The sequence below is a fragment of the Phasianus colchicus genome, chromosome 1 (genome assembly GCF_987193195.1).
Source record: "Phasianus colchicus chromosome 1, bPhaCol1.hap1.1, whole genome shotgun sequence".
Lineage (NCBI taxonomy): Eukaryota > Metazoa > Chordata > Aves > Galliformes > Phasianidae > Phasianus > Phasianus colchicus.
In genome coordinates, this window is record NC_143436.1 from 117,052,457 (window position 1) to 117,065,991 (window position 13,535).

The 13,535-nt window shown below is 39.0% G+C and overlaps 1 protein-coding gene across 15 annotated transcripts in view; it reads left to right on the forward strand.

Annotated features, from left to right (window-relative positions):
- The window catches only part of DMD (dystrophin), a 1,153,352-nt gene that overhangs the window by 1,097,231 nt on the left and 42,586 nt on the right, over window positions 1-13,535 (forward strand). For all 15 annotated transcript variants that reach the window (XM_090124095.1, XM_090124041.1, XM_031599265.2 and 12 more), the window contains 3 exons: window positions 246-331; window positions 3,038-3,195; window positions 11,365-11,531. In XM_090124095.1, coding sequence (XP_089980221.1) covers window positions 246-331; window positions 3,038-3,195; window positions 11,365-11,531 — 411 coding nt within the window. The remainder of the gene's footprint in view (window positions 1-245; window positions 332-3,037; window positions 3,196-11,364; window positions 11,532-13,535) is intronic.

The following is a 13,535-nucleotide window of genomic DNA, read 5'->3' on the forward strand; positions in this document are numbered from 1 at the left end:
GAGACTGTTTCTGATTGTACTGGTAAAAGTGCACAGTTTGGTTTAGCTTTGCCAATGGAACTGCACCTCTATGTTTTATGTTCAGTTTCCAACATATGTGCTAGCAGGCCAGTGTATGCCATGCAAAGTTGGGGTTTTTTGTGACCTCATTTAATAAGACTGCAGTGCTGTGTTAAACTTTGTAAAAGCCAACAAGTTGTTACATGAATGGATTATATAATCAGCCAATATTTCTTTCCTTTTAGGGGTCGAACAGGAAGGATCCGTGTCTTATCTTTCAAAACTGGTGTTGTATCTCTTTGTAAAGCACACCTGGAAGATAAGTATAGATGTAAGTCAATGTAATTCTTCATATTTTTTTAGTTTATATTCTGTTTTCCATTAGTCCTACTTGTTCATTGCAGTTTTAGGTAGTTCAGCACAGTGGTCTCCAAACTTTATTCATCCTGAACATGTACTGAGCATATTTATTTATAAATTATGTGTACAAGTGTACTACATCTTGTGCATTACAAAGCACAAAAACAGAAATTAAAAAAAAAAAAAGAGATAAAGATGAAATACACACAGGTTTTATTTAATTTATTAACAGTACAAAACATTTTTCTTACTGTACCTGAAAGGATTTGCACACCTACTGGAGTGCGTACATTTCCCTTTGGAGACACTGGTTTAGCACACCTTCATACACAGAAATGCACATCCACACACTTGGATGGAAAAATGCAAATGCTGAAACTTAATGCTTTTGTGTAAAAGGGTGGTAGATGCTTTCTACATGCCAAAGCAGAAAGAAAAAATGTGTAAACAGTGAGATGAAAAAGGCGGTAGAAAAGCAGTATTGATCCACAGGACAGCTTGCATTTCAGCATTTTGAAATATGTTGTCTTTTAAAACTATTTTCCACAGTGTGATTTGAGTCGTACTACATATATTATATTTAAACATAGTTGCTACTTTTAAATAAATACTAAAGGCATGCTGAAATGTTGCATTTTATAATGGGTCAAATTGTGTAATTCTCGAAAAAGTTCCACTTGACATTTTAGTTTCAACTGACTAATGGATCAGTTTATTAGTGAGGCAGGGATCCAGAAAAGATCTACTGATAAGGACATTTTTCAAGAGTTACTTACTGGTTAAATTACATAACACTCAGACAAGCTTTGAAAAAGCCTTCTTCAGATTTTGTTCCAGTGCCACAGCAGTTCTTCATCAGTGGTTATTAGTTTATTATTCTACTAATCAGGCTGAAAAAAGCTGAAGTAAAAATAAACAGTCCTAAAGCAGCCTGTTGTACAGATTATATATGTGTATGTGTAATTGATCGGATTATAGGGCAGTCACTGTGAACGTCACAGTTTAGATCTTTAGATGTTTTGTGCAAAAGCATTCGGAGGATCTTTAAAGAAAAATAATACAGATATTTTTTAAAATGATGTCCGGTTAAGAATTATCAGTTATAAAGAAAAACTTTTATTCATGTGTTATAGTCTCCTGTAGTGTGTAGGCATGGTAATGCGTAATCCCCTTTTGATGTTGCAGAACAGTGTTTTATTGATGAGGGAAATTCAAAGCTGAATAGTTTGTGGGAGAGGAAGGAATTATCCCTGCCAGGTTGTGGTCTGGCTTCACCATCCTCGCCAAAGTCATAGGGTAGTTGCTGTTAGCATTGCTGCATTTACATGATGAGTTTAAAGATTTTCCAAAGAAAAATTTTTTAAAAGATTTGCCCAAGGAAGTTGTGGATGCCCCATCCCTGGATGCATTCAAGGCCAGACTGGATGTGGCTCTGGGCAGCCTGGTCTGGTGGTTGGCGACCCTGCACATAGCAGGAGGGTTGAAACTACGTGATCTTTGTGGTCCTTTTCAACGCAGGCCATTCTATGATTCTATGATACCAACATTTGTGTAGCAGGGCAGTGTCAGTTCTCAAAAAGCAGAATTCTTTTGACTTGTAGAGGGTATGGGGAAGAATTTTTCCCCAAATTATGTGTCATAGAACTAGTCTTGGCAAAAGTGAAATGTGTAATTAAAAAGTAATCTTTTATCTATCCATTTCCTTTATTCTTTTGGAAGAAAATGACTGTCATTGCTGCTCTGGGAAAGTTATCTTGAACAGTGCTGAATCACCGGTGTGACTGTATCTATCTCTCTTGTCAGGTGATATGTTAAGGCTACAGAAAAAGGATTTCTTTATTTCTAATGATTCCTTCCTTACTTGCTCTTTCCTTCCTATTGTTCTTTCTTTCTCTCTTTCTTTCTTTGAAAAATAAGCAGAACTTATTCAAGTCATGTATTGTCATCTGAGATACAACCAAATAAATATTTCAGCTAATGCTAACCTGATTTCTCTTATTACAAACTCTAAAGCATCCTCATAATATACATAATATAACTAATTCCCACTAAATTAAATTTGGCTTATGAAAGGATAATTCTATCCTGTAAAGATCATTTTCTAGCATGATGCAGTAATAGCACATGACTTAAAGTGGCATTTCACTTCAAAAATGAAAACTCAGTATGATACTTATGTTCCCAGTGTGTGCCAGGTTCTGTCATACTGTGATGTTTTTCTTTCATTTTAGAAATATACCTGCATTAAAAGATTATCTTATACTAAAGTTAGGAGTTCTTGTATTTCAGATCAAGTCATCTGAAAGATAATTGGATTCCGAGTTGTACATTTATTGCTAAAAGCTGATTATTTCTAGAACTTTTACACTGTTCTGAATCAAAGATCCTGATGTTTAGCTGGCTCTATTACAGAATCACAGCTGCTGTTGTCAGTAATGACACAGGCGCTGTGATAGAATGGCCTATTTTCACTGATACAAGCAAGTATTGCTACTAAAAGTCAACACTTATTTAACAGAAGCATTGTTTGTGAGAAGCAAAGCAGCCAAACTATGGATACATTTGTGTTTGTGTCCATCGAGGCCATTTCTCTCTTTGAAATGCTGCACGTTTCATCCCATATCTTGTGTGTCCCCACTGCGGTGTTTCAGCCTCGGTGTCCTTTATGTTTCTCCAGACCTGTTCAAGCAGGTGGCGAGCTCCACTGGCTTCTGTGACCAGCGCCGACTGGGACTACTGCTGCACGACTCCATCCAGATCCCACGACAGCTGGGGGAGGTCGCTTCGTTTGGGGGCAGCAACATCGAGCCAAGCGTCAGAAGCTGCTTCCAGTTTGTGAGTTCCTCTTTGATCTCCATTAATGTTCTGTTAGATGTCTCCTTTTCAGCTAGCCTTCCTATATTGAAGAGGACAGAACATCTGGAGGATTACGATACTGAGGATTTGCTTAATGGAATTCACTGGTTTATTTATTTGACAAGTTGTCTATGAAAACACTGCTTCTTTGTAGGCACTGTCCTCACTAGAAATGAGGTAGTGATGGAAGAAGCCTGAGTTAGCACAGAAACATAGAATGGTTTGGATTGGTAAGACATTAAAGGTCATCCTCTTCCAATTGCCATGCGATGTCAGGGACACCTCCCACTAGGGCATGTTGCTCAAAACCCCATCCAGTCTGGTTCTTAAAGCTTATGTTGTCATCTGGAGAGCAAGTAATTGTCATCAGGGCCTGTATCGTAACTGAATCCTGCAGGCAGTGGAAGTCTTTGTTGTGGCAGTTCCTGCCTTTATGATTTTTTTCTGCCAGCAGTAGATCACCATTTATTTCACCATGTAGATGAACAGCATTGGTTAAACTAATTTTTGTGCATATACATGCCAGTGGCAGCTGTGTGCTCAGCAGAGGGATGTGAAAACATGACTGACTGAAGTGCTTTCTAGGGCTGAGGAGCTCCTGATGAGCTTTTTTCGTTCTTTGAATGGGTAATGCAGCTTTTCATACTAACAGAATTCTGAAAGAATTTCTGCCTTATACGTTGAGGAGTACATAGCCAACTCCAGGCTCTTTTTCACACTTGTAAATTATTGAATCTGAGGAGGAAGAGAGTTAAGGGAATTATTCATCTTTTTGCTAACTAACAGGAAAATGCAAAAGAGTAAGACAGCTACGTAATGAAAAGGTAGAAGATGGGATATAATGTATGGTCTTTGCGCATCTTCTGCATCACAGTAAAGGAAACAACTTTGTTCAATCCTGTAGCTGTCCCTTGAGGATTTTCTTCGGTTGGATGGGGGCAGGGGATTTATTTTGCTTGTTGCTTTGCCTACTGCTCAAATTTCATTAGGTAGTAGTTCTGCTGTAAAACATGCAACAAACAGCAATTTTTTTTTTCAATGAATATTAATAGTTGATAGTAATCTTCATACAGACAGTGACTACAGATACAATCTAATTCTAGAATGGACAGGAACTTTGAGTTGGGTGGGATATTCGCTTTTTTTTTTCCAAATTTCTTCTGTCTGATTCTGTAGGATTCATATTTTTTCATTTCCATATTAATAAATGTTAGGGCTGTATTCCAGGTGAATAACTCAAGCTGATTCACTATGCATAGTAGCTTTGACAGGTAGGTTAAACCCTGTTATGGCTTTCAAGGCTTCTGAAAAGAGTTCTTCATGAGGCTTTCAGATGAGAACACTGCAGAATGGTGCTGCAGCAAATCCACAGTGAGAAACTGAATGTCAAAAGCTAGGAAGTGACCTTCCTAAGAAATTAGGAGTTGCCACGTCTTATTGTTTCCCAAGAGAATAGCAACCACACTTAAAAAATGGCGTTGAGAAACTGATGAAGAAAGTGACCTTGTAATCTAACAAGAAAATGATGTTTTTCTGTAAAAGAGTTGACAATCTGTATGTTTGTATTATGAAGAAAACAATAAAATTTGTATTGGTGAGAGACACAAAAACCGTTGTGTATAAAACAGGAGGAAGACTTGGAGTAAATGATTATTTGAATAAAATGGTATAGAAAAATTGTCTTATAACAACTGAAGAAAAGCCAACTGGCTAAATACAGCTGCATCTGGTTGCCAGCGTTTCTAGAAGTATAGCTGAACTTCCACATGGTCATAAATCAGAATGCTGGAAAACCTGAGATTTTCTCCTCTTACCTCCACTAAAAACAAGTTTTCTTATCTGCATTGAAAGGAATTGTATCCTCTCTTCCTTCTGCAGATGAAACCTGGTTTTAACTTGCAGAGTGGGAGAGTGATTTCTGACCTGGTTTGCAGCAGCAAAGGCAGTCTTCTAAGAAGGCTTGAGAGAGAAAAGGAGGGAAAATAGGGGGACGGGTAGAGTCCGAAGGAAGGAGAAGGAACCAAGGAGTGGAAAAGTAAGGGCCCAGTTGAGGGCCACCTAATGGAAGCAACAAAAAGAATGACAGCACAAATAATAGTAACGAAGGAGACCGAAAGGCAGGTTAGGATGAGACATGAAAAAAGCAGCCGAGAATAGAAATGGGGAGAGGCATGACATTTCCAGGAGAAGAGGAGAGGACTGCAGTGAACTGCTTTCTGTGTTAGGAGGTGCTGTGAGGCAGCTGTGCCTTGAGTAGGGAGCTTCTGAGAGGGAGCAGTGTGGAGGCTAAGTGGCCGAGGAGAGCTGTGCAAGGCTGCCTCTGGGGCAGCCATCTCAGCCCGCAGGGACAATGCCTGCCACCTCTCCTGGCTGCTCCCTCTGTCTTCTGATACACACTCAGCTTCCTTTGCTGGAAGGGGAAAGTGAACATGAGGAAGGTGCAGACATAGCTTTTCAGGGCTTTCCCCTTCTGGATTTCCTGATCCTGACCTGGTTTCAGCTACACTTCCCTGTGGTGCTTTAGGCGCTTCATGCATGACCTCATAGCCCTTCTCACACTGCCATCTTCCGCCCCTTCTTCACTTGAGTGAGATAATTCAGGTTTTAAAAATAGGTTCACATTACTGTATCTGAACTAATTTAAATCTTTCTCTGCTCATCCACGATGAGAAATGTCTTCTTAGATTTTTAGTCTGATTTTGTTGTTCCGGTGTTGATAAGCTGGCAATAAATTGCAGTCACATCAGAGTCTGTGGCAGAAGTGCACTTCAGAATTCCCTCTGAATTCCCATGCCCGTTGGGAACATGCTGGCATACATACAGAAGAAGCTGGCAACAGCTTCTTCTGGCATAGACAGCAGCAGAGGAGAAGGGGATGTCAGAGGAAAAGGGGACGTTTTCTCTTCAGCCGTAGCTGGGGAGATCTCCATAGGTCAGGATCTGAAGTGCGAGTCCTTGGGAGCAGTTGGGGAGGGCAGGGCAGTCACCATGCTTCAGAGATGGGGTGCAGCGTATGTTGTGTGATTTTGAAGAAAGTATTTTTGGTGAAAGCATGAGATGGTAAGGACGATTTGAGGAGTATGTACTTCTGCATGGGCACAGATGGTGTACAAGTAGTCCATAGATATGTAACGGAATTGAGGGAGTTCAGTATTACCATGGGGTGAAAGCACTTGACTTCCAGATCAGCGATGGCTATGTTTTTTCAGTAAGTAGGATAGTGTACTTTTATTGGTTAAGGGACAAAAGCATTGTGTTTTTATCACAGTGTAAAACAATTAAATGATTCCTTGTATAGCAGAAAGAGGACTAGGTATTCTTCACATCACCACCATCTGTGCTTTACTGAGACACTGGGAGACAGAAGTAATGTGAGATGAAAACAGAGACAGATGAAAGCGTCCCTTGCTTGATATTTGGTTCTTAGCTATAAGCTATTGTATATGTTTTTTCCAAGGGTGTACTCAAAATAGAGTGCTTTATATAAAAAAACTGGTAGAGGTGATGCTAAGGAACAGTTAATATCTGTATTTCAGACCTCGTTTCTTTTCATTTTGACAGATAAAAGTATTTTAACACTCTGTTGCATAGTCTTAATTTCCAGGTTTGCTTTCAATCAGTGGAGATCAACAGTAGACAGTGAAGTTCTTACAACCATTTAACATGATGTCTGAGTACAGTGTATTTATTCAGACAAATAAACGTCAAAATAGGGGCCTGTTACCTCTTTTAGAAGGAGTCCGGGAAGTCCAAACCCTAGCCAGGACACTGCCAATGGGTTTAGCAGTATATGCACTGATTTGAATTAGTTGGACAGTTGTTTTATGAGGGCTTCATTTTTAATTATTCCTGTTTCTATTTAATTTTTTTTTAATATCGAGGAAATATCAGTAATGTGTACAAACAACTTTGTATAGTTGTGTGAAGACCTGTATGGAAATAATGGACAGATGCAGTGTTGCTGTTGAGAGACTCAATCTCTTGAGATTCAGACAGCCCTAGTTTCTATTTGTAGGATTTTTCTTCTGCTTTTGGCTCTGACACAGAAGAACTGGCCTACAAGGAACTAGCAAATCTCCTTCCTCAAGCTGCTATACTGTAAGTGTCAGAGAACAGCAGTTCTGGTTTTATTTCAGTAGGGTTTTGTGAAGCTGTGCTTGACTTTGGGAGGCAATCTTGAAGAGTCCTACAGGAGAACTAGTTCAAAGAGTTATTTTAAAGAGATATAGTTTGAGAGGCAAGGAGTAAGAAGATGATGGTTTTTAAGTGTGTATGATACAAAGCTGTAAACTAAGGCACTTCTGCATTCTTGTTTTTTTTTTTTTTTTGCTTTATTAATCTTAATCACAACACTAAAAACACTGAGTGAAGTGGAGTAAGTGTAATGTAAGGGATGAAATAAATGATCTTAAGCATTCACCCCAAGAGTCAGCCAGATTTAAGCATTTTGCATCACCCCATGTTACCTTTGTAATAATCCTCCCTTTGTTGTCTATGAACCAGTGCTAGTCTCAGAAACTATGAGCTTTTGACTTGTTTTTCTTGCCAGCTGGCAATGGGGAGAACACAAATGTTTTGGGGAAGCTGTTCAAGAGTGGAAGATGAGGTTCAACAGGGTTTGATCTAACTGTAAGCTCTGGGAGACAGGGCTTCTATTTATGGCTTGCTCTGCATTTTTAAGCTTTAACAAGTCACAGGAATCCCATTCCTCAGCTTGAGTTTGTCCAAAGTAGTATTTACATTAATGTAAAGCTTTCCATCCTATATGGAAAACCCTATTAAATTAATAACATTAAATTATTTCCAGTTAGTTCCTTGCCCTGCAGCTATGCAGAATATAATTCCTAAAAATGTTACCAGAAATTGATGCTATGTTGTATGACTATCTGAAAACATATTGCATTTTTCATGTAACATCATGACTGATTTTGGAGCGTATTTTGCATTGTGCATAGATGAAGTTCATACAGTGTGGGGTAATTTTAAATGTACTAGCTGGAATATGAGAAGGAAATTAAAAAAAACTGGAAACATCCGACTCCTAAGCGTTACATAAAGATGCCAACACCGTGCAACCTCCCATTCCCCTTTGTTTCTGCAGAATAAATACTGAAAAACAGATGTGTGGAATATGATGAATTTGAATGTACCCCGTAACAAATTGTTACTTGTAAGCTGGAAAGGGCTTTATGAATTTTATTTTATGATTCACTCTGTTATTACCATAAAAATTGGGAGTTCCACAGAAATGTGTTCAAGAGAAGAACTATTAATATTCTTTACAGCTCACTCTTGTTGGTTCAGATACGTACTGCATGAATTCAGACTTTCCCTTATGTAAAATCGTCAGCTGCTGCCTTTACTGGATTTAGAGATTATTAAAAAAATTGTAATAGCAGCTCAGGGAACAGTTGGGAACTGCCTGTCCTCTACCATCTGACCCTGACCAGCTTTTCTCCACATGTCTTTAAATCTTCATGTAGTATAATTCGGAACCAATTCTGATACATTTTAATGCTCCTAATCTCTCTGAGCACAAGTTTTGTACAGCCGGGGTGTGGAGCCCTGGGTAGGCAACCACTGGGCCTGCTGGCAATTGAACTGCAAAATTAAAAGGGATCTTTGAAAGTTACAGAAAGTCTATCATCACTGCAGCATTTTTTCTCTGCAAATTTAGGCAACTACAAGTGTAGAGTAATGCTTTGAGCTGCTCATTTTTATTCTGTCTGCAGCTTGCACTGCAGCATTTCAATACACTTCATGTTTTCCTATTAGAAATGGAATATTAAAGAGATACTCGTAAAATATTAGAGATTTAGAGGACCTTTGTGTTTTAAGTGTAGCTTGCCAGGCAGAGGAAAGATTTGCCAGTGTAGTTCTGGTGGATGCTGGCTTGCTGAATGAGCTGCAGAAAATTACTCCCCAGCCCCTTTGTTTCTGTAGCTGCCAACTGGAAATAGGTATATAAATTGTTATATTTCATGAATACCTCTTTCTCTTAAGAGACTTCTAGAACTAATTTTATTTTCTTGAATTCATTGATGTCCTTCAGTGGGAAGTGGTATTCACTCCTCTGAACAAATTCTGTTGCTACTGTTACCTGGATTTCACTGTACTGTTCTGTTTTTCTCTCTGTTTTTGATGCTGGGGTTTTTTTGGGAAGATCATTGAGGGACTTTGCCTGAATAACTGTAGATATGTTGGCACGCCAGTAAGAAAACCCTGACAATACATATGTATATATTTCTAATTAAAATATTGCAGCAGCATTTTAAGTCAGTATGAATGCAGTCCGTTATTCAAGAGACATTCTATGTTTTTTCATTTCTTTCTTGTGGTTAGGAGTTTGGTCCTGGAGATTTTGCATTTTTCTTATTCTGCAAGTATTGATCAGTTAATTTACTTGTAAAGATTATAAACAGTGTTAACTTTAGAAAAAAAATAAACAAAAAACCCCTTAATTGATTCTCCTTGTAGCTCTCTTCTGTTTAGATCTGCAGTGTAAAATTTTCCCAAACTTCATTATTACAATGGTTTTTCAGTTGAATAAAACCTGGAGGTTTCAGATAGGTCATACTAAGCTCGTATTTCATGAGAAATTGTAAGAGTAACAGAGCAAGCATTAAGAAGAAAACAGCTCTCAAACCCCTGTTCATTGTGGTCCACGTACACAGTGCATTAATGCTTACTGTTTATTGAAGTGCTTCAAATAGATTTGAAACCACAAATTAAGTCTTTGCCTTGTGAAACTTAAAATCTAAAGGATTGGGTCACAGAAGACTGTGTTTAAATGCCCAGAGAGGAAAAAAAGAAAAAGGAAACCAGAAGATTAAAACATATTTTGTTTATAAATACACAGTTTCTTGTTGAAGAATAGAAGGACGTGACTTGAGGAATTTGAGATAACACATTAAAGTGGTTTACAGAAATGGAGTGGGATGGTGTCCTCCTTCATCACGGTTGCTGTTCTCTGTGTAAGCTCTCCTTCCTCTCTTGTGTCTTCCTGTCAGAGGGAGCCTTTTGCTATTTCCACCTGATCCATCATCTCTTTCAGAGCTGAACCCAGGCTCCTGATTCTCAGATAACAAGTGCTGCGCTTGTTCTGTTTAGTCCTACACAGTGGAGTGAATTTTCCCATAGAAATTCACACTCATTTCACTGTTTTCTTTTAAATCCCTTCTGAAGCTGTTTGACCCTATTCCTCAGTATTGTCTGCAGTGGTGCGACCTCTGCTTGTGCTGATCTCTGTTGTTCCATTGCTTTGTGTTTCTAGTCTGTTTACTATTCCTTGTTCCATGCTCTATGTGCTGAGAGGCAGGAACTATGCATGGTTTTGGTGTTTGCACAGTGCCAGGTGCAATGGAAATCTGTTTTGTTCCTCAGAGTTACTGTTCAACAGATAATAAAGTAATTGTCCTATTTAGGATATGATGGGAAGAAAACAAACAAATAAGACTGCTGCAAGGTTTGAATGGAGTGTTTTGCTCTTGGTGAAGAGACAGAAGCAGGAGGTATTGGAATACAAGACTAAAAGCATCATGTTCTGTGGGACAGAGCTGCATTGTGTTTTCAGGCCGTGGCAAGGAACTTAATGTTGATTTGGTGGGAAGAGAGACTGTGAGGCTTTTAAGGAGGCAGAGTTCATATGTACAACAGCAGGCTTGAAAAGGACTTTAAACGATTTCCTTATGTATGCATTTTGAAGAAAGATCAGTATGACAACGAAGAGTGTTAAATTTTGATAGGAAGACATGCAATTTTTAGGGATTGGATAGCAGTGTTTGTTAAAATGAAGAGTGCTATGCAAGTACAGATAAGAGACAGAGGAGGCACAAGATTATCTTTAATGCCAGGTGTTGTAAGTGGATGATTTTTGTTGTGACAGAGTACATAGAAGTGCTGTCTATTGTAAGAGAGAACGAGAGAAAGCGAGATTGGAAACATTAGCAGTGTTTGGTTTCTGTTTTCAGGGCAGTATCCAGAAGGTTGCTTGATTTTCTGGGGGATGGGTGAACTGGGGGAAAAAATGAATGATACTTGGGGAAAGGATGCAGAACTTGTAGGGGAATAATGACTTGAACAGTTAATTAGCTGATGGTACACTGATCGCTTCTGCTGAACACTTGTCTTCTTTCCCCTCTGCTGCAGGCAAATAACAAGCCTGAGATCGAAGCAGCCTTGTTCCTGGACTGGATGAGACTGGAACCACAATCCATGGTGTGGCTGCCCGTGCTGCACAGAGTGGCTGCTGCAGAAACTGCCAAACATCAAGCGAAGTGTAACATCTGCAAGGAATGCCCCATTATTGGATTCAGGTACAACCTAATTTCTTTTCTACCTTGTGTACCACTGCTTGATGTATAGGTAGCTCTGCTTGTTCCCAGGCAAGTTGTGTCCCTGATTTTCTGTGTGTTGTTGAAGTTAAAGAGAGTTCTGATGGGGCATGAGGGAGGGTAACACTTAGACTGGGTACAGTGATGCAAAAGCTGAAGGTAACAAAAATCATTTACTGGTTAAGATACCACCCCTCCTCTGTATTCTGCCCTTCCAGTCTTTCTGTGCCTCAGCCACTGTATTGGCAGATTACACAACTAACATGATTTGCTTTAGGTTCAGTTTCTTATACATGCAGCTTTATTTTCTGAATTGGGTCCTGATGAACTGCTTTCTATCATGGCATAAAGCAAGGAATGACTTGAAATTTTCCAGACGTAAAGATACTGTGCATTTTACAGAGAAGGAATGTGGTTAGTGGGATATTAACTAGTATGCTGGACATGTTGCTAATTTATTTAACCATCTGGATCAACATTGTGGTTACTATAGCAATGACTAAGTCGATGTGTTGTAAAATGGCTGTGTGCTGGTATGCCTGTTGAGAATCCACTTCACAGCTAAGTAAATACTCACTTTCAATTATGCCTAGACTTGTTTTATCACTTCTCTTCCTAATAGCTGCTTTGTATGGTTTCTGTCCTTGTTCCTGATCTTCTTTTACTTTTGGTGTTTTTCCTTCCATGGTATCTTGATGTTTACAAGGACCTTTTTGTAATTTTAGTTCTAAGACCAAGATATTGAATAGCAACAAGCAATACCACATAGAAGAGCCATCATTTCACTCTAGCATGTGAGAATATGGATGGGGTTTTTTTACACCTATACTGGGGTAGCCCTTTCTCCTATACAATTGTACAGGCAGTGAGAAACAAGGGAAATAGTTAAAGTTCTGCTTTGTTTTGATTCTGGGTTTTTCTTCAGTCGAGCTATTCATCACATCTTGTAAATTCATCCCCTGCTTTTATTCTTCTTGGTTTTTGAAACTGGAGAATGGTAAGTATTACTGAAGAAGAGCTAGGGATGCTTGTGATGAGTACAACACAGTCACAAAGAAAAAGCTTCCTGTTCCAGAGGCAGTTCATGAAACTACTGAATTACTCTCACAATTTATATAAACAGCTGGAGACAAGAGGATGGAATTGGAAAAACGCAGCCCTTCGAAAATCAAAGGATACCAATTGAATGAATAGTGTGTAGTTAGTTAGCATCAGAAATGTGAAGGGTGGACACTGGAGCTCTGTGTTTCCAGTTTTGTCTGATCTCATCTGCCCCTTAAATTTATATAACAATTCTATTACGATAGTCAGATCTGTCTGTTGGAGATTTTTTTCTCTGCCTTTGCAAGTCTTTGAGACCCTGTTTACACACTTGACAAAAAGACATTGTGTTGGACAGCTTTTAGAAAGTTAATACTGTGAGCCTCAGTACAGTAAAACAATGTTCTTTTGAGGTTATTGTGACAGAACTGCTTAGCGTAGTTGGAACAAGCAAACCCTTATGCCTCCGGCTCTTTCAAACACTTCAGCGCAGCGGATACAAGTTAGCTGTCTCATAAAACTGATGAGATTAAATAATGGCCTAAAAGTGCATTCAGATTTTTGCATGGATGGCATTCTATACATAAAAATTATATTTTGACAAAGATGCTGGAGCGTGAACAAATCCTACCTTCAATGAGCACTGAAGGGCTTGCTGATGGTACATGTTGAGGAAGGCATTACTTCTCTGAACTCTATTTGCTTAAGAAATTCTGTGTTTGGTTTCATGTCACAGACGAAAAGGACTGAAATTAGCATTATAGGAACAAAAATCTTGGTGCTGTGTTTTGTGTGTTATGAGAGAGAGTGATTTGTAGTTAGAACTCTTCAGCATTGCCCTCTGTTAGAAATTTTGTGGCACGGAGGGATTCTTTTTGAAAATTCTATGCTAAGCATCTCTGCTTTGTTGGTTTGAGGCAGCAATCCTGTCCCTCAAACAGGCCC